The 20,722-nt window shown below is 37.3% G+C and overlaps 1 protein-coding gene across 2 annotated transcripts in view; it reads right to left on the reverse strand.

Moving 5' to 3' along the window:
* LNPEP (leucyl and cystinyl aminopeptidase) overlaps positions 1–20,722 on the reverse strand; it is a 107,716-nt gene that overhangs the window by 8,752 nt on the left and 78,242 nt on the right. For both annotated transcript variants that reach the window (XM_082623774.1, XM_082623773.1), the window contains 7 exons: positions 19,263–19,423; positions 18,933–19,021; positions 10,607–10,790; positions 9,306–9,459; positions 4,064–4,248; positions 2,406–2,567; positions 506–646 (listed from right to left, as the gene is read on the reverse strand). In XM_082623774.1, coding sequence (XP_082479900.1) covers positions 506–646; positions 2,406–2,567; positions 4,064–4,248; positions 9,306–9,459; positions 10,607–10,790; positions 18,933–19,021; positions 19,263–19,423 — 1,076 coding nt within the window. The remainder of the gene's footprint in view (positions 1–505; positions 647–2,405; positions 2,568–4,063; positions 4,249–9,305; positions 9,460–10,606; positions 10,791–18,932; positions 19,022–19,262; positions 19,424–20,722) is intronic.

Raw genomic sequence — 20,722 nt, forward strand, 5'->3', positions numbered from 1 at the left:
ACACACCTCTGCCAGTGGGAGGAAAGAGTGGGCAGAAGGAGTTCCAGAGAAATTCTTAGCCCATTTTCTCCTCAAAAATCACATCAGACACCCAGAAGGTGTCATTATTGATTTAAAAGAAAAAAATGAGCTACATGTGCTATTGAGCTGGGTGTGAGTTCCTAACCAATCCCCTGGTAGTGAGGAGGTATTTTCAACACATGTAACTAAACAGCTATTCTGAAAGAGTCCGTGGCCAGGCCAAGCTAAGTGAGCCGGCGTGGAGCAAGGTTGGGTTTGATTAGCACTTCAGTGGAACTTCCATGGAACACCACTGTTACATGACTCCTGCCATGGAATTATGGAATTATGTTTACGGATTTCTGGGTGTTTAGTTAAACTAGAACTGAAACATTTTTTCTCTCACAGCAACACGTAACTCTTGTGAACCAGTACAACCTTGGGAACTGTTTTCAAATGCAGAGGCTGCAAACACTAAAAATTAGGGATTCTTCGAGAAACTTACTTCTGTACAAGCTTACTCCAGTTCTCTTTGACAAAATCCCACGCCAGTAAGCGTCCAGGAAAATGCCGGCCCACTGTTCTAATGATAAACGACAGCTTTTGTGTTCGGATGGTATCTCCATCGAGGCTACTTTTCATTAACCTGAAGAGCAAAGCAGATTTAGCTTCCAAAATTATTCATGATGAAGTGATGACTGAATTTAAATTAATACTGGTCTCCTAATTAAAGCTCTGTGGCAATTCAAGGGATATAAGTTTGGGGTTAGTCTAAGATTCATTAATAGAGTGAGAACTTGTCATTTTTTTTAAATGAAGGAAAAACTCACCAATGAGATAAGCAGTTTAATGTACTGTCACATAGTAATAAATAGTTCTTTATGTAGTAAGGACATTTAGGAAATAAATTCTAGTAGAATTATAATTCTGAAGACTAGTATTTTTTTCTGTTAAAAAACTATTTAATTTGAATAGGGAGGTATCTTATTACTCTTAAAAAACTGGGCTGTCATATGAAAATGAAGATACATTTCAAAATACACTCAATAAATTTACTGATACTTCATGTGTACTAGATAATATTCTAAATTATTGAATAACAATGCTTGAAATAGGTCATTACTACCTATCCACATTTTACAGTTTAAGAAGCTGAGGTTATGTAATTGCCCCAGTTACACAGCTAATAAATATTAAAGCTGGGCATTTGAATGTAAGCATTTACTATGTGATAATATCTGCTTATAGTGAGAAAACACATACCCCTAAAAGAATGCAGCAGTATTTTTAATAGGGGAAAAAAACCAAATGCTCATTGAGATGTGATGGATTAATAAACTATGATAGAGCCATGTTATGGAATAATACACAGCTATAAAAATGAAGTAGGCTTTATGGTAGATCTCAAAGACTGATCATTCACTAAAAAGAACATCACAAAACACTGGGTATAGTATAAACCTACAAATGCTCAGACCAGGACTGACACTGTTAACAGAGGAGAGGATAAGAACAGAAGTAAAGGATCAAACAAGAGATACTTTCACGTTTTACACCATTTTCTTAGGTACTTTATCGTGGAAATTTATCAGTGTATTAATAGTCTAAAACAAAATTATTACTAATTTAAAAACAAACCCTTTTCTCTATTTGTTTGGGTCAGAGGCTGGCTACTACTTTAAGGAAAATGACCATTTACAGTGTATCCTTTGGAAAGTGGATCTGGGCAGGTGCTGAAGACATCTCTGGGACACTATTATGATTTATCTGAGCAAAATTATACAAGAGAAGCAACGAGACCCAAGTGCCTCCCTCCACCCCTTCCTGGCACTGACTTCCTTTCGAGATACTTCCTGTTTCTCTAGGCTACTCAGAGCTCCTCTCCCCTGCCACTGACTGTTCTTCCTGTCGGGAGGCCCTACTCACTGCCCTTCTTTCCCCACGTGAAGCTTCCATTTTCAGGTCTTCATCAGCTGAGTAATTAAAAAGGAAAAGTCTGACAAACTCGCATGAAGGTGGAACCTATCAGCTTTTACAGGGTACCTTCTTCTGAAGTGTCTGCATTTTCAAAATGACAGCTGCGACAGAACAATGCCTTGACCAAAAAGAATGAAGCGCTAACTGTGGAATTAAAGACAACATGCCAAGGCGATGAAGACGTTTTCAAGGAGAAAGCAGGGCTGTGACTCTTGGCATCTCCAGTCTCTTCTGGGCAAAGCACTGCCTCCTATGGGTACAGGTCCGATCCCTGAGACGAAGCCCTGCACATGCAGGCTCCTCACCATACTGTTCAAGTCAGGTCCGGCCTGTGAGCAAAGGGAGGAAAAGGGGGATCCCCACCGGAGGAGCATGGTGGCTTTATGCTTTTGGTTTCTATAGATCATATTCCTTTGGTGGTTTCATACCAGTGTAGTTTCCGTACATCTTCTGAGCTGGCAAGAGCTTCAAGTATTTTATTTTTCTCTGCTTCAGAGCCTATAGAGGCATATTTGCTTAAGAGGAATGACCAGCCTCTCTCAGTTTTCGCTCCAACCTTGAACACAGTCGTCATGACATCAGTGGGTAGGCTGTAAGAGAGGTGGTCAAATATGAGAAGAACAAGAAAAAAAAAACCCTGAATACAAAGGCAAGGAATTGACTAGTGGTAGTGTTCTGGGGTACAGAGCAGGTAATAATAAGAGTCTTTACTGTACAATTAATTGACAAGAAAATGATTAATTCAGTGGCTGCTACTTTCCTAGTGGTGTGACTAAAAGAATATCAATTCAATTTAATACAATAATTATTCACTGTGTACCCACAAAGAACCAGGCAAGCAACTGGCTGGACACTGTGGAGGGGAAGAAGAATGAGACACAGTCTCTGCCCTCAGGAACTCACAGGCTATCACCAAGTACAGAACAGTAAATATATACATCATAATACAGTGTGGTAAGTCCCATGGTCAAAATGCAGCAGCAAATGTAGCAGGAGGGGTGAGAAGAGGGGTAGAAGCACAGTTTGCTGCCTTATTAAGATCTCAGAGCTGAAGAGGGCTTCAACGGGTTACCCAAATACCCCACCTGATGCTTGAATCTTTTCCCATAATGCCCAGTAAGGAACCTGGAGAGAACCAATCATCATCAAAAACATGTCTACTAACTGCTAACTCCACCTGCTGTGTTTTATTCCTAAATAAAAAGAGACTTGTTTGACACCTCACACCCATTAGGAGAGCTGTCATCAAAAACCCAGAGAATAAGTGTCAGTGAGGATGTGGAGAAACTGGAACCCTTGTGCACTGTTGGTAGGAATGTAAAATAGTGCAGTCCCTGTGGAACACATTATGGGGGTTCTTATAAAATTAAAAATGAAACTACCATATGATCCAGCAATACCACTTCTAGGTGTATACGATATGTGAAAGAACTGAAGCAGGGTCTCAAAGAGATATTTGTACACCTATGTTCATAGCAGCATTATTCACAAGAGCCAGAAGGTGGAAGAAACCCAAATGTCTATCAGTGGATGAATGGATGAACAAAATGTGGTCCATACATACAATGGATTATTCAGCCTTAAAAAGAAAGGAAATTCTGACATATGCTATAACATGGATGAATCTAAAGGACATTATGTTAAGTGAAATAAACCAGTCACAAAAAGACACATACTGTATGATTTCACTTATATGAGGTACTTAGAGCAGTAAAACTCCTAAAACAGAAGGTAGAATGGTGGCTGTCAAGGGCCAGAGTGGGGGGAAAATGGGGAACTGCTGTTTGGGTAAAGAGTTTCAGTTTTGCAAGATGAAAGAATTCTGGAGATCTGTTGCACAACAGTGTGAATATACTTACACTACTGAACCGTACACTTAGAAATTGTTAAGATACTAAACTTTATGTTATATGTACTTTACCACACACACACAAAGAGCCGTGCTTGAGAATCAGGTACATAGAGTTCACCTACATCAACACTGTTGTATAACATTTATGACCCAGAACGTAGAGGTCCTGGTTTCAGTATACGATGTAGGGCACAGAAGAGAAAGCGAGGTCATTTGAGTGGACGCACACATTACCTCTGAGTTCCATTGGATGCCACCCAGTCGTTAAACAGCTTCATGGCGGCAGTGCTGCAGTTCTCCAGGCTGTGGGTGCAAGCAAAGTCTAGCAAGGCTGATCGCAGTGCCCGAACAGATGGACTGCCCTCATCAGTCCACGTCTGCTGTTGGATTTGGCTTTGAAGCAATTTAAATACCTTGGCCTAGAGAGACAGAATGGATTGTAACAGAGTGATCATAATTAGGACAACCAGAAAAATCAGGACAACTAGGTCTCTTTTTTCCCAACACTCACCCAAGGAGAAAAAAAAGGGGGACACAGGCATTACTCACTAAATATCAACTGACATATGAAGTCCACATACAGCTGGGATAGAACCCTTCAATAACTAAGGCCATAAATAAGGTTGCTCTAGCCAAGGTGGACTTAATGACATAAGACAGAGAATTAATGACTTCTGTGCAGTAGGGAACCTTTCTTCTGTGTATACTCAGCTAGAAGTTATTTTCCTGCCAAAAAGTATCACCTATCACCACTGCTGGAAGGAAGCTGGAACTTCCTGACCTCATGACTTTAGAATCCATAAATCCATTCAGCAGTGAGAGAAAAATATACTTCTTTACGCTTAAATGTTTCTGAATCCAGTGTTAAAGGAATATTTAAAATATCATCTAGTTTGATGCTATAACAAATTAATCAAATTAGCAAGAAAATGAGGTCTGCAGGGAAGAATAGTTGTTTATAGTTATTTTTTTCCTTCCCCAACTTTTTATTTAAAAAATTTTCAAACCTACAGGAAAGCTGCAAGAATAGTAAAATTAATACCCATATGTTAGATTCACTGTTTTTTTTTAACACTCTTACATTTGTGTATAGCAACGCATACACACATATTTTTCTGGTTTTAGCTCAACTATATGAAAGTAAGTTATAGATATCATGATATTTCATTTATAAATACTTCAGCATGCAATTCCCCTATGTAACCATAATACCTTATCACACTTAAGAAAATTAACAGTTATTCAATAGAATCATCTACTATTAAGTCCATTGTTATAATTACTTCTGAATGAGATGTCATTCTTAAATATATACTTATGGTATTAAGAAACCAACAGATATCTTATTTCTGTTTCATCTCTTCTCAGAACAAAAGTGTGGAAGCTGTTCATAGTATATGGAACTATTTCCATATTACAAGCTGTGGTGCAGGGGGGAGGAGTGAGGGCACAGGGGATTTAAAAAAGTCACCATATAAAATATGCACTTATGAAAGTCACTAAAAGGAACAAAAATTCTAATATAAAAATGCTGATAGGTATTTTTTTAGAAAACCTTCATGGCTACAAATAAGGAGACTCAAAACGAAAACAATTTAGAGGCATCCCGGCCCACAGGGTTCTCGGCACAGGAGGGTCTCCTCCCACTGGTACCCTAACACCATCACTGCCACGTCTCATCTCAAGTAGTCAAGTGCCACAGATGACCACATACAACACCTCTTAACCCCCCCAAATTAGTTCAGGCTCCTCACAGAGCATAATATTCTTCTAGAGTGCCTCTGTCAATAGTTAAAATGAATCCTAGTTGGAGAGTTTTAAACTGCTGAGGCCATTTTCTCACCAGACCTTCTCTGAATAAGTCTCTTGTGGATCTGACTATGAGAATGGAAAAAAGAATCTGTACAAGAAGACGGACTCAAAGTGTGTGATAACATGTCAACTCCCTTTTGTTTGTTTGCTTCAAAAGCAATGAAATAGAGAACAGACACCTTGTGGAACGTGTGAGTAACAAAGCTTGCCAGTCATTGGGAAGATGTGAAGTGGAAAAATACTTGCCATGCTGACTGATAGTGCAAGGAACATAAAAGCAATGCAGGAGATCCTGCTGGATACACATGACTGCACTGGCACATGTTGTCTTCCACTGTCCTGACTTTCTCAATGGCTTCATGATAGCATTATGATGCAGAAAAGAAATTTAAAAGCTACTCATAACTGTCAAAAAGAAACAAAGGAAGAATGAGAGAGAGAGAGAGAGAAAAGTTCCATACTTACAATACCATTAAAAAAAATTCAGTGGAGAAAAATGGCAATGATCCTTAAGAGTTTACTAAAACAAAGAAGCCAGTGGGGAAAAACAGAACTTTAAAGTACTGGAAGTATGGGAAACCTGACACTTGAAGATGCTAAAGCTAATTCCTGAGCAGTTACTCCATTGGAATTACAGGGTATAACTTTACTACTTATACCCTGTACCAAAGAGTCAAGAGGAAGTCCCCGAACAGTTGATTTTAAATATATTTCAGGGGAATTCCCTGGCGGTCCAGTGGTTAGGACTTGGTGCTTTCACTGCCACGGCCTAGGTTCAATTCCTGGTCGGGGAACTAATGTCCTACAAGCTGGATCATTTTTATCATTTGAAAAAAATATTTCAAATGATAACATAAAAGAGTAAAAGATTTTATTTAAAAAAAGAATAATTCTGTTTTAAGAAAATTTGGATTATAAAATCTTTTTGTAAGGGATTCAGGTTATATTTTTAATATTAATAAATCACAGCAAGTGCTTCAAATTATCTTTCCTTTTTAGAAATAAAATTAAACCTGTTTTTCCATGGTTCTGCATTAATTATTTGAAATTTAACCTCATTAAACAATAGACTTTAATCCTCTGATTTCATAAAGTGAAGATGGTAGGGAGAGGAATAAATTGATGAGTTATATAAGCTATGTACATGCAATAATATGCAACAACAATAACACAAAATGGTTTTAAAAATAAAACACAGGGCAAGAAGCTGGCACTTATGTTATATATTACATTTTGATTTACTGCTTTAATTTTACACTGATGTTCCCAGGGAGTTCTTTCTTGGGTCAACTGAGCTTCTTAAAAGTGAAGTGTCAGCTTTTATTGCAAAAGGTTTATCCCACCAAGCCCTCATATGTAAAAGAATGACAGAGTTATAAGTGATGAAACGGGAATATGACTGAGATCAGATTTTAGCATCAGATGTGAACAATTTGACACAACTCAAATGTGCTTCCAGACTCTACCCACCACACACCACAGCAGACATCACAAAATGTGATATATGGGTAATATATGTTATGTGGGTCTGTGCAGCCTAAATAACACAGTGACCAATAAATGTACACAATGCTCTGGTGACACTGACTTTAAAAATTAATTAGACATCAGTCTTAATTACAAATACTATTTGAAGATTGGATCTAAGGTCTCAGAAAGGTCTGCCATTCTAATCTCATCTATGGTGTGTCACATTTCATATTTTAAGAATTTTAATGCTACTAGAATGCCCTAAGATTAGAATAAGAATTTTAAAGATACAGTTTCTCTCTCTTGAATTAAAGCTAACATGACTTTTAACTAACAATCAAGTGCATGAAGACCTCCAGCAGTAAGGGTCTTTCAAACACATACTAAGCCTCCTGCCCTTGCCCTCTAACCACTAATCCCATGGACTGGGGTTATGTATATTCTGCTGTGTTCTGAATAAACACATACCTGCCCAGGAAACTGGAAATCATCATTTGGGATGAAGATGCAGAGTTAGCTGAGTGTCACAGTCGGAAAATATTCAAAAGAGCTAACTCCTTGAACTGAGCTCAGCATCTGTGTTCTCAGCACAGGGACAGCGTGAGTATCAAGTGCTTCCTGGCACCAGGCCCTCAACAGAGTTAATGGAGAGAGGCAGGCAGAAGAGTGGCTTCTGCCATCATGAACTTTAACAAGACTTCAAACTATTTTGATTTAAGCTATCAGTTTAAAAAAGGGGAAAAAAAGATAGCAAGAAACGGCTTTGATTTTTCCAATAAAAGGGTATCCTCTGAAAGATGACATTGCTGAAACACAAAATACAGCCATATAACACAAAGAGCAGGGTCTGGAGTGAAAGTCATCTGGGTTTGAATCTCAGCTTTATCATTTACTAGGTAAGTGACTCTGGGGAATTTATTTAGTTTCTCATCTATGTATTGGGGGTAGAAGTATCTATTTGGCATTGTGTGAGGATTAAATGAGGTAATCTGCATTAAGCACTAAGCAGGGTGTGCAGAATATAATAAGCACTGAAATGTACTTGTTTCTGGTATGTTTCACTCACTTATTCATTCAACATTTATTGAGTGTCACTATGGGCCAGGTCACATTGCAGGTGCTGGTTTTCATTAAGGCTGGTAGTTGAAAGCCTTATGAAATAGAAGAATGATAAAAATCTTAGTAATAAAAGATGCCTCAGAAATCACCTAACTGAAGCATCTCACTTACGGGTAGGGATGGGGGGTGAGATCAGAAACTTGTAGGAAAGGTGCTTTTCAAACTCCATATGGCCCCCTGTCCTGCACTCCCTCCCCGCACTGAGAATCTCGCATGTGATGAGAGAAGTCATCACAGGGGTTGTGCGGCGTAACAGAAAGAGCAGCAGAAAAGAGGATTTAAAGAAAAAAAAAAAAGCAATCCAACACCTTCTTTTTAACAGTGAGGACACCAAAATCCTAAAAGACTTAATCTAATTCCTGGCCCATCACCTTCTTCTTTTTCCTGAAAGCTGCCTTTTGCCTGGTCCTTGGAAAACCTGACTAGTTTATAAAGCAAACCTTGTTGTCAGAATGTGATTCAGAGAATTAGATAAGACAAAGAATTCATCACTCCTTCCCAAACTTTTAAAGACACTGTCAACAATTTAATACTGAAAGTGTCTAAAATAACAACTGTTAAGATCAGGCAGTTGGTTTTAAAAAAAGGTAAAACATTCTCCAATACCAAGGCTCCTTTAGTGCTTTGCAGAGAACTTATGTTCACCAGCATCACCATCCATAAGGCAGTTATCAGTGAGGACTCCTAAAACAGAATATTCTCAGTACAAACATAACTGTCATTTTATAATGACCACTAGGAAGTCAATGGGGAGCACTGCTTTGCAAAAGGGCCTATTTCAAGCATTTATTATATAAAAATAAACCAAGATTTGAATAGAGACGTTTTCTTTTCACGTGGCCCCATTTTGTCAGAAGTCTATATTTTGATATTCAGATAAGATCATGTCATGCTAACCCTTTATCAACTCCTCAAGGTAAGAAATGACATTTTGATTCAAAGTAAAGACTTCACAACTAGGTGAAGAAAATGGAATTCAACTGGTTGCTTTTTCAGTCTATTAGTGCTGAACAGAACATGCAAAACACCAGGAAAGGCAAGCAACAAAGAGAACTTGGCAAAAAGGCAGATTTACCACCAGTTTTGAGGCCAGATCCATGTGCCCCAGTTCTTCAAGGTTATAGATGAGTTCCATCTGGAACAGGGCTTCAGTGATGGGTGCAGTAGAGGTCTCATTTCTAAGATAATCAATCAAATCAAAAGCTCTCTGAAGAGGCACCTTGCCTAGGCTAAAGGGTAAAAGAACAAAAAAGTAAATATGCCAAGACAGGCAGATGAACTGTATGTATGCTGAGAGACAAATGGCTAGATAGGGGGTGGGGGGATCCTGAAGACCTAAATTTTAAGCTTTGGGTGGTATTCTGTAAAGTTAGACTAAATATTATTATCTTTGATTAGTTCGTGTGTGTGACTCAAGGTTAAAGACATATTGCAGGAGAAATAAACAATAGTTCAGCTTTTGTTATATAAGTCACCTGTAAATTACTACTGATTCAGGAACAGTATTATAATATTTTAGGTGAGAAAAGATGAAGAGTGCTAATTTTATTTATGTATTAATTACTTTTACTTATCAGGTGAGAGCAGGTGGCAGAAAGAAGATTTGAATCAGAAAGAACTTTTTTATTTGTTATTTGTATGGGAATTTGTCAAACTTGCTAAGGCAAGGTCTGCTGTGAATTTATGGTGAGCACATTTAAAAAATTAACCACTTTACAGAAATCACAACAATGATGGCTGAGATAATGTAAGGTCACTTCATAAAATATGAACCAAAATAGAATGGTCAAGAGCAGTCAGAAGGAACACATTTGAATATTCCTTGTGTGTCTGACCCATTAACAACCTAAACCAGTAATCTTGCTATTCAGAGGATATTCATACACGGGGTCACTGCCATTGCAGTGACTGGCTGGAGAGGTAAGTGACTGCAGTGACTTGTGGGATGGCTGGGGAGGTAAGTGGTGCTCCAGCTCTCAGAGATGTCCCTCAAACTAGTGAGGGAGCACCAAGCTTTATGCTGAAACCACCTGCTGCTTGACAAGAATTCTCTCATGAAATAAAGCAAATGCGGAACTTCTACATCAATTTATTCAGCAAATATGTGTCCTGCTCGTTGGTATCTACAATCTTGAAATATTATTTAAATCTTATTATACAACTGTTCAATATGTTTGTAGCTGATGTTTCTAGATAGACTATAAAGCCCCTGAAGGCAAGGAATATGTGTTATATTTTCCCAATCCTCCAAAATGAATTATACCTAACAGGCAATACATGCTAGTTCTTTTGAATTTCTTTTCCAAAATGTCCTTTTCCTCGAGAATACTTATTTTAAAACAAAACAAAATAAGACCCAAGACAAGCATACTCTACCCTGCAAGTTCGAAGATGTTGTTGATGAGGTTGGCTCGATCTTTGTCACTCAGGACATAAGGATTTATTTTCAACTGTTTGATCAGTGCTTCCCAGTTGTTGTCTGCATAATGTACAATATAATAGCCAGTCATGTCTGTATTGACCTTGATCCACTTCACTTCTTCTGTGAGATTGATGACAACTAATACAGACCAAAAAATGAGAGAGAGAGAAGGTAATAGGGAAAGAAAAATATTAAACAGATACTTTGTTTCAAAGTTAATATGGTATTATTATGTAATATTCCACTAAGAAACTAAATGTCTGCCTCGCAGGGCAGTTATTTTCATGTTAACAAAGATCACCACTCATTCACTTAACATTTATTTAATGGTAAACAAGGTAGACATGTGCCTTCTCTCATAGATCTTATGATCTAATGTAACCAGGTGAATAGAATATCATATAAATGCTGTCTTTGGAAAAAGAAAACATGGAATTCTGTAGAAGCACAGAGTAGAAATGCTTCACCTCCTAGGGAAGGTTAGGAGAAATTTCTTGGAAGAAATGACATCAAAGTTGAGACTTCAGGATATATAGGTGTTGTTAGCCAAGTAAGAGGGACTCTGAGTGTTCAAGGCCCAGAGTGAAAGTGTACACGGAGTCCATCCATGCACTGAACCGGCTCCCAAGTTCATTGTGGCTAGAGGAGAGAGGCAGGAAGAGGGGCAGTGTGTGCAGGGTGAGGCACAGGGGAAGACAGTGAGAGAACTATAGAAAACGTGTTCCATCTCAGCCTTTGTCTTTGTTTATGTTAGCAAAGGAAGGACAAACAAAGCCATTTAAAAAGTGACATAAATCGGGCTTCCCTAGTGGCACAGTGGTTGAGAGCCCGCCTGCCGATGCAGGGGACATGGGTTCGTGCCCCGGTCCAGGAGGATCCCACATGCCGCGGAGCGGCTGGGCCCATGAGCCACGGCCACTGAGCCTGCGTGTCCGGAGCCTGTGCTCCGCATCGGGAGAGGCCACAGCAGTGAGAGGCCCGAGTACCGCAAAAAAAAAAAAAAAAAAAAAAAAAAGTCATATAATTCAAAGACAGCAAAAAAAACATTAGGGAAGGACTAAGGTCTCATTAAGCACAAATAAGGAATTACTGAGTTAAAATAATAGAACATTGATAATGCATTTTTTGGCCCCTACCATTAAATATAAATGCTGAGAGAGTTGTTAGAAATTTATATGGAATGATTTCAATTAACATACAATTAACAAGAAGCTAAAAATATGTGACTATAAAAAATATTACTACAAAAGCTGGACTACAAAATATATATAGGAATTTTAAAAACCTTTAAAATTACCTACCAAGAAATGTCCTTCAAAGTTGGCAGTGAGGATGTGAATTTAAAATAATAGCTAAGGGTATGTATGCTTCTAAGCATCTTAAGGTTTAATACTTATTAGACTATAAACCCCAGGAGCTTTAGTTTGTGCACTGCTAATCCCTCAGCACTAGAACAATATTCCTAGCAAGTACTCAAAAAATACTCAGTGAATTAACGAATGAACAAAACGATTATGTCATGGTAAGTTGTTTCAAACAAATCTAAATAAAGTTTGTAGATGTTTATGATGTAAGTTTTCTTCCCCATTTTAAAGTAGAGAATACAATTTTTTAAATTATAAGAGAAAGAGTAGAGATAAGAAAAATAATCTAAACTCAGACGATAAAAGCATTACGGGGCATATTTCCTGCCAAGATTTTTCCTATAAACATTTTAACTGAATTAATATTTAATACACTGGATCTATATACATTTATTTTATACTGTGTTTTCACCTATCAGATTTCACCTCCTGCCATTTTCCCACTGTCTTCATATGCAGTATTCAAGTATCTTCAGAATATTTTATTTCGAGACCTACCACAGCTTAACCAATCTCCTATTTGGAAATATTTAGGCTGTTTTAAAATATTCACTATCATAATAATTATATATAAAGGTTTTTACACATAAAATGCTTTGGAAACACATTTAAACCCTTTAGTACCTGAAGTCTTAGGGTTGATCAACTTCAAAAGCATGAATTATTTAAATTTATCAGATTTTCTTAATGCCTTAGTTACTCTAATTCTACTGAAACTGTATAAGATTTTTAAGATGGAAAGACTTACATTCTGACCATGTCTTAACATGACATATCAGATAATCAGTCTTTTTCATTAACAAGAACTCCATACTAATTTGTTTTATTGCTGCTATAGCAATAGATGGGAAAGATTAATTACATTAATAGGGTTTATTCCTTTTCTAGAGCAGAATGCAGTTCTAAGGTTTATTTGTGATGGCAACAGTAGCTGCTCCAAGTTGGAGATATTTTTAACAAACCTATGACTAATGAAATTAACCTTATCATTAGCTAACGCAAAAATATCAACACTCTCTGGGTCACCAAACACAATTTCCTACAGAGCTTTTATGAAGAAAGGACCTTGGGAAGAAGAACTAAAGAGCTTCAAATCTCCCTTTCCCAACAAAGGAGGCAAGGAATGATAAGTATGGCAAATTTCCCATTGGATAGATACAGGAAAATATTGAAATACAGAGTATCTTCACTGATAAGCAACTTGCCATGTTGTAAACCTAGCCAAGTCCAGATGGTAGAGAGGAGGAACACAGCTGGGAGTGTGCCTGAAATTATTGCTGTCATTTTGATGACAGAATATAAAGCAGTGCAGCGACAGCATAGAAAGGAAATTTATCATTTAAAGAATCAACATATTAGTCTCTTTCAGGTCTTCTGATTGATCCAGAATGGAGGACCTTAAAACCACAGGTATCAAAAAATAATAGCTTTGCACACAAGGGAGGTAACTACATCCTGCAGCTCAAATGTGGGTGAGGCTATCCTCATATGTTTTTAATTTATTATAATCATTAACAGATTAACAGTTCAATTCTCACAGTCCACTGAGTAGTAAAACAAGAGTGAGCAACTCCAATGTTAAATGGCAGAAGCCCAGATTAAGTAATCTAATAGTGATTTAAAAAAAACATCTGTCAATGAGTTATGAAAATCTACTACTGTTTTATAAAGAAACATTAAAGCACAGAAACAAAAAATATGTTTTCACTATAAAGCTGCAAAATTTCCTGTGTAGCTTGCTCCAGAGGGCTAGCATGATACATGTAGTTGAACTGCATGCATCCCCTTCTGTTCAAAAGCATTCCATTCTCCAATACTCCTTTCTTCCCCTTTATTTTATTAGGGGGAAAAGGCAAGAGCAGAGAATGGCACATGATAAATATCCAATCCTAACTACATGCCCTTCCTCCTTCCTCTTTTTTTCAACTGCCTTTCATTTCAATGTCACGTCCTTTAGTTTCAGAGAAATATTTCTGGCACAGTGATATCCTTTTAGAAACATGAATGTTCCAAGTTAGAGTTAATATAAAAATTTCCTATAGTGAAAGAGATTAGGTTTGAATAAAATGTGGAAGACAGAGAGAGGAAAGAGGAAGGGGGAAAGGAAGGAAGAGAAGGGAGAGGGAGACATTTTAGTGTAATTTCCTCAATAGGTAGTTTAGAAAAATGGTCCCATTCAGCCCTTCTTATGCAAAAAAAACTATTAACCATTCAAAATCCATGTACATGGGGAAAAGTGACAAAGGTATTGACCATATATAACTTCTATATTTGATTGAACTAATGGACTAACCCAGCAACCCTGACATTAGAACGCACGAAAACATACTATAGATTTAACAAACCACCAAGATAACACATTGTACTAAAGTCATATGGCATAAAATAAGCCTCTGTAGTCACTGTCTGTGCTACATTTCTTTTGAGAAAAGAAAAAATTAAAATTCAATTAAACCAAAATTCGTTCTCACAGGAGCATCAGGAACCAAGAAGACCCAACTGTCCTCAAACACTTTTTGTGAGGACAGACATTTTCAGTGTGGACTTTCAAAACCTGAACTGCCAGGAATTAAAACTGCAGCAGCAAGGTAAACAACACAGTTGAGAAGAGGAATTAGCAGACACTGCTTTCAGCACATACTGGCTCAGTTCCACCTCTAGATTAAACCAATCATATTATAGTGCATTTCATATATTTCCCTTTACTAAGAATATTTTCAAATGAAGAGAAACAGAAGGTATCAGTTCATCAAGGTTGGAACGCTCTTTTCCTAGAACTTTTTACAGTGAGATCTGAAATTGAGTCACGTTGTTATAGACTAAATTTATTTATTCAATAAATTTTTGTGTACCTATAGGGTGCTAAGGTTGCAAAAGTGATTTGTGTAACCAAGATCTCCACCCTCAACGGGGGATACATCTAATGTGGGATAAATATAAACAAAACAGTACTTATAGTATATAAAAAGTAGAGAATATCATTAAAACACATAAGTAGGGCATCTAACCTGTCTTGGGGTGAGGGAGGGCTCCTTAGAGCAAGCAATGGATGAGTTGAGATCTGAAGAGTGCATAGGAGTAAAACCAGGGAATCAGGAGGCAGGAGTGTTCTTCCAGAAGAGAAAACAGCATATGTAAAGGCCCAGAGACAAGAGGCAGTGCGGCATTTTTGAGTTGCTGAAACAATTTTTGTGCAGTGGAAGCAGAGAGTGCCAGGTAAGGACTTAGAAGGAAACAGCAATAGCAGGAAAATATGAGCAAGACTTTGGGGTGTGAATCTCAGAAAGAGTTTAAGAAACTGGCATATGAACTGAGCTAAAAAGTAGAGGGCTAATAAAAGCAGATTTCTTATTGTCCAATTATTTCTAATACCACCAAAAACTTACATACTATCGGGAGGTTTGCAAAATTTCCTTATTGACCCCTTTTAAAAATAGGGAGATGGGTAAAGCAATCTACAGATAGAATGCAATCCCTATCAAATTACCAACGACATGTTTTACAGAACTAGAACAAAAAAATCTTAAAATTTGTATGGAGACACAAAAGACCCCGAATAGCCAAAGCAACCTTGAGGGAAAAAAACAGAGCTGGAGGAATCAGACTCCCTGACTTCAGACTATACTACAAAGCTACAGTAATCAAGACAATATGGTACTGGCATAAAAACAGAAATATAGATCAATGGAACAGGATAGAAAGCTCAGAGATAAACCCACGCACCTATGGTCAACTAATCTATGACAAAGGAGGCAAGGATATACAATGGAGAAAAGACAGTCTGTTCAATAAGTGGTGCTGGGAAAACTGGACTGCTACATGTAAAAAAAATGAAAATAGAACACTCACTAACACTATACACAAAAATAAACTGAAAATGGATTAAAGACCTAAATGTAAGACCGGACACTATAAAATTCTTAGAGGAAAACATAGGAAGAACACTCTTTTTTTTTTTTTTTTTTTTTGTGGTACGTGGGCCTCCCACTGTTGTGGCCTCTCCTGTTGCGGAGCACAGGCTCTGGATGCGCAGGCTCAGTGGCCATGGCTCACGGGCCTAGCCGCTCCACGGCACGTGGAATCTTCCCAGACCAGGGCACGAACACGTGTCCCCTGCATCGGCAGGCAGACTCTCAACCACTGAGCTACTAGGGAAGCCCGGAAGAACACTCTTTGACATAAATCACAGCAAAATTTTTTGACCCACCTCTTAGAGTAATGGAAATAAAAACAAAAATAAACAAATGGGACCTAATGAAACTTAAAAACTTTTGCAAAGTAAAGGAAGCTATAAATAAGATGAAAAGACAAGCGGGAGAAAATATCTGCAAATGAATCAATAGACAAGTGATTAATCTCCAAAATATATAAACAGCTTATGCAGCTCATATTAAAAAAACAAACAACCCAATCAAAAACTGGGCAGAAGATCTAAACAGACATTTCTCCAAAGAAGACAGACAGATGGCCTAGAAGCACATGAAAAGCTGCTCAACATCACTAATTATTAGAGAAATGCAAATCAAAAGTACAGTGAGGTATCACCTCACACCGGTTAGAATGGGCATCATCAGAAAATCTACAAACAACAAATGCTGGAGACGGTGTGGAGAAAAGGGAACCCTCTTGCACTGTTGGTGGGAATGTAAATTGATACAGCCACTATGGAGAACAGTATGGAGGTTCCTTAAAAAACTAAAAATAGAACTACCATACGACCCAGCAATCCCACTACTGGGCATATACCCTGAGAAAACTATAATTCAAAAAGAGTCATGTACCACAATGTTCACTGCAGCTCTATTTACAATAGCCAGGACATGGAAGCAACCTAAGTGTCCATAGACAGATGAATGGATAAAGAAGATATGGCATATATACATACAATGGAATATTACTCAGCCATAAAAAGGAATGAAACTGGGTCATTTGTAGAGACGGGGATGGACCTAGAGACTGTCATACAGAGTGAAATAAGTCAGAAAGAGAAAAACAAATACCGTATATTAATGCATATATGTGGAACCTAGAAAAACAGTACAGATGAACCAGTTTGCAGGGCAGAAATAGAGACACAGATGCAGAGAACAAATGTATGGACACCAAGGGGGGGAAAGCTGCAGGGGGGTGGGGTGGTGGGATGAATTGGGAGATTGGGATTGACATGTATAAACTAATATGTATAAAATAGATAACTAATAAGAACCTGCTGTATAAAAATAAAATAAAATAAAATAAAATAAAATAAATAGGGAGATGGGATTATTGTTCTCTCTTAGGTCAGAGACTATCCTTCCAGGGCCCACTTAAAGTATGAAGTTTTGTTTTTATCAAGAAGGCAGCACTTCCTTGTACCTTCAGCTATGCTGTATTAATCAAAGATATGATGACATCATCAATTGTACTTAGTGTTTTAAATAATGAAATTGTTGTTGTAACACTCCAGTTAGACTGAAATGCAACTGGTATGCTCATATATTTCAACTGGCCTTATAAGTTGTTACCACACAACAGAAGGGCAACTTGGAAATATGTATTAAACCACAAACGGTAACATGGTCTTCATTTCTGAGATGCATTCCTATAAAATAGTGCATATAATGAGAAAGCATTTAAGAACTCATATTTTATTGAGGCATTTTTTTATAGATACAAATGGTAAATCAAGTGTCCAACAGTAAGAAAGATTAAGTCAATTAGTGCGTATGTTAAGTTAAAAAAAAAGGTAAGATATAAAAATCACATGGACACAATATCAACCAAGTAAAAAAATATTTAAAAAAAATGACTAGAAAGAAATAATCATGAGAGTAGTTACAATAGGGTAATAAGATTTGTTCTCCATCTTCTGGATTTTATGTAAGGTGGATATGTTATGATTAAAAATTATTTTTTTCAATAGTAACATTAATAATGATAACTAACACTTATATAGCACATAACATGTGCCAGGCATTATTCTAGGTGCTTCATATAAATGAGCTCAATTAATCCTCACATAACACTATAACACAAGTATAATTACTCTCTCCATTCTATAGCTCAGGGAAAGAGGCTCAGAGAGGTCACATAACTCACCTAAAATCATACGACTGAACCAGGTAATGTGGCTCCAAAGTCAGACTGTTACTAAGCTACATTCCCCTCTCAAAGATATAGGATTGAACAACAGATCCAATTCAAACAAGAAATTTTCCCTTTCCATAAATCTAAAGTATCACTAATGGTTCCTGCAGAACCCAAGAGCCTCATGTTTTCAGGATGTAAATTAAGAGGATACGTGGTGTAGCATTCAGTGGTATTTAACAGATGGTTAGAAACTACATTTTAATTTCTTTCTATAGACTCCTTGTGGGTCAGCATATACAATCTTTACATTTTATTATCCCCCCACAATCATAATTTCTTGCCCTATTTTCTCATTATAAAAAATGTATACTATGTCTACAGGACATTTTGTAATAATTAGTTACTACAAATCTGTCTCATGAATCAACCTTTGTCATGCATAAAAATCATCTAGGGTGCTTATTAAAATGCAGTCGCCTCAGCCCACCCCTAGAGAGTAGACAGCAGAGTATACTTTAAGAAACTGATCTACTACTTCCAACAAAATATTTATCTAGGATACAAAAACACAGTATTCGCTATTTTCTACCACAACTGTTAGCATATTCAGTGCAATTTTTTATACCTTATTTCACATGACTAAGAAAGACCAGTTTTATGCATGATACATAGAATCAATCTCACCTTAGTCACATTTTGTATAGGTGTCTCATAGAACCAGCTCAGAGAGCTGTGTACATTGGAAAGTGTAATGGAAAGTGTAATCTCCTTTCTGCTGCTTGGTCAGACTTTTAGAAAATATGCTGTTTCTAATTTCATTTCAGAAAAGTGTTAAATATAGCCAAACCTGATTTCTTGTCCAGTAATGATACTGATCGATACTTTGAATAATTTCCTTCATCAGTGACATAGGATAGTGGAATATGCCACAGAGAGCTGTAAAAAGAAAATACTGGAAGATTATCACTCTTTCCAATATTTCAGTCAGTTACACATAGTTTGTTGGGTGGTTTTTTTTTTTTTTTTTTTTTTTGGCAGGAAGGTGACATTTTTCGAGCTATTCCCAGAAAGGGATAATCTTGTTAGGTTTCTTAAGAACTTATGATTACAAAACATTTAAAAATACTTTAACCTGACGGTGCAAAAGAGATAGCGGGGAGAGAGAGAGGGCACTCACCTTGCATCTGAAGGCTGAATTTCAGGCTTCATATTTAAAGAAAATCTTTCTTGTTGCACCAGAAGTTCCTTTCCTTTTCTTTGAACAGTCACTAAAGGAAATCCTTTCTGCAGGGTCCAGGTTTTCATCATTTTCCTTACGTCTAGTGTTTTGTTTGAGACCTATAGAAAAAAAAATAAATTATTTTTTCTTAAACAGTCTAAAAATTTTATAGTACCTTTCCCTCTTTCCCTACCACATTCTATGGAGACTACATTTAATGGTAACATAAAAAAGAAGCGCAAATGCTGAGTTGAATTTACATTTTTACTCTAGGTAATTGAGCAAGTGCTAAAAGGAAAGTAACCTGGAATACAGCTAAGTGATAACTAAAGAGAGTGAGAGAGGAACTACGTTGAAAAAGCAGCACATATGCTATCAACCAACTGAGTGTTCATTAAAATCCCTAAGAAGATATAAGCACTCCTTCAGGTCACAATACTAACATTTAGAAGGTATGGATAATGATATGCAGTCTAGAATCAGAAGCACTGCTACTCACTCCTGTGAATCATCTAGGTCCAGATTTCTCGGTCCAGATTTCTCTTTATTCCCCAGACCCTCTGCTTTCACAAATGTTAAAGTTCATCTTTTAAAGAGCTCATCCTGTGGGAGTGCCTGGGAGCAGCAGCAGCAGCAGCAGAGGAGTGAGATACAAACAGGTTGGCTGCCTGGACTTTAGGTCTCTCTAGAGAACAGCAGTGAATGTTTTTCATGGTCACATACCCCTTTTTCCTATAAAATACATGAATTTATCTACAAGATCTAGAATCCAGTGTCAGAGGTTCACAGACCCTCTAAAGCTCCCTGTCCCTAAGACATCTAGTATCAATGATTAAGAAGCAATTTTTGAACTATCTCTTTGAAGCAGGTGAGCTAAATTTACGATTCAAATTATTTTTCTAGATTACCTATGGATTTGCAAGCAACTCAAATCATCAAGTACTTAAAATGTTTTGTAATATCACGCCACTATGGCAGGCCTTACACCTCAGTCGACATACGCCTATTTATTTAAAGCCGAAAAGGATGGAGAAAATCTTCCCAAATGCTTTGTGATATTAACCTTATGTTTCTCATGGCTCTGACCTATTTATTTCTGGACAAGAGGTTGGGAAGAAAACAAGCTTGCCTCAAAGCAAGGCACTTTTGGGTCTCTGAAACAGAACTGAAATGAAAAGTCCAGTGCATAATTTGATGTGCATGCTGAAAAACCTGAGGATAATGTTAAGGGGCTAGGTCTGGATAGGAAAACACTGTGATGCAAAAGTTGCAGTCAGTGAGGAAGGCAGAAATATATTCTAAACGTCAGGAGATAATACAATGAGTATAAAGTAAATAATGTGGCTTTCATTTGAAATGCTACTACCTGATAAGAGGAAAAACAATGATTTAGAAGCAACTCTTAGGTAATAAGGACT

Source organism: Mesoplodon mirus (genome assembly GCF_964341445.2).
Source record: "Mesoplodon mirus genome assembly, chromosome: 5".
In the NCBI taxonomy this organism is placed as follows: Eukaryota; Metazoa; Chordata; class Mammalia; order Artiodactyla; family Ziphiidae; genus Mesoplodon; species Mesoplodon mirus.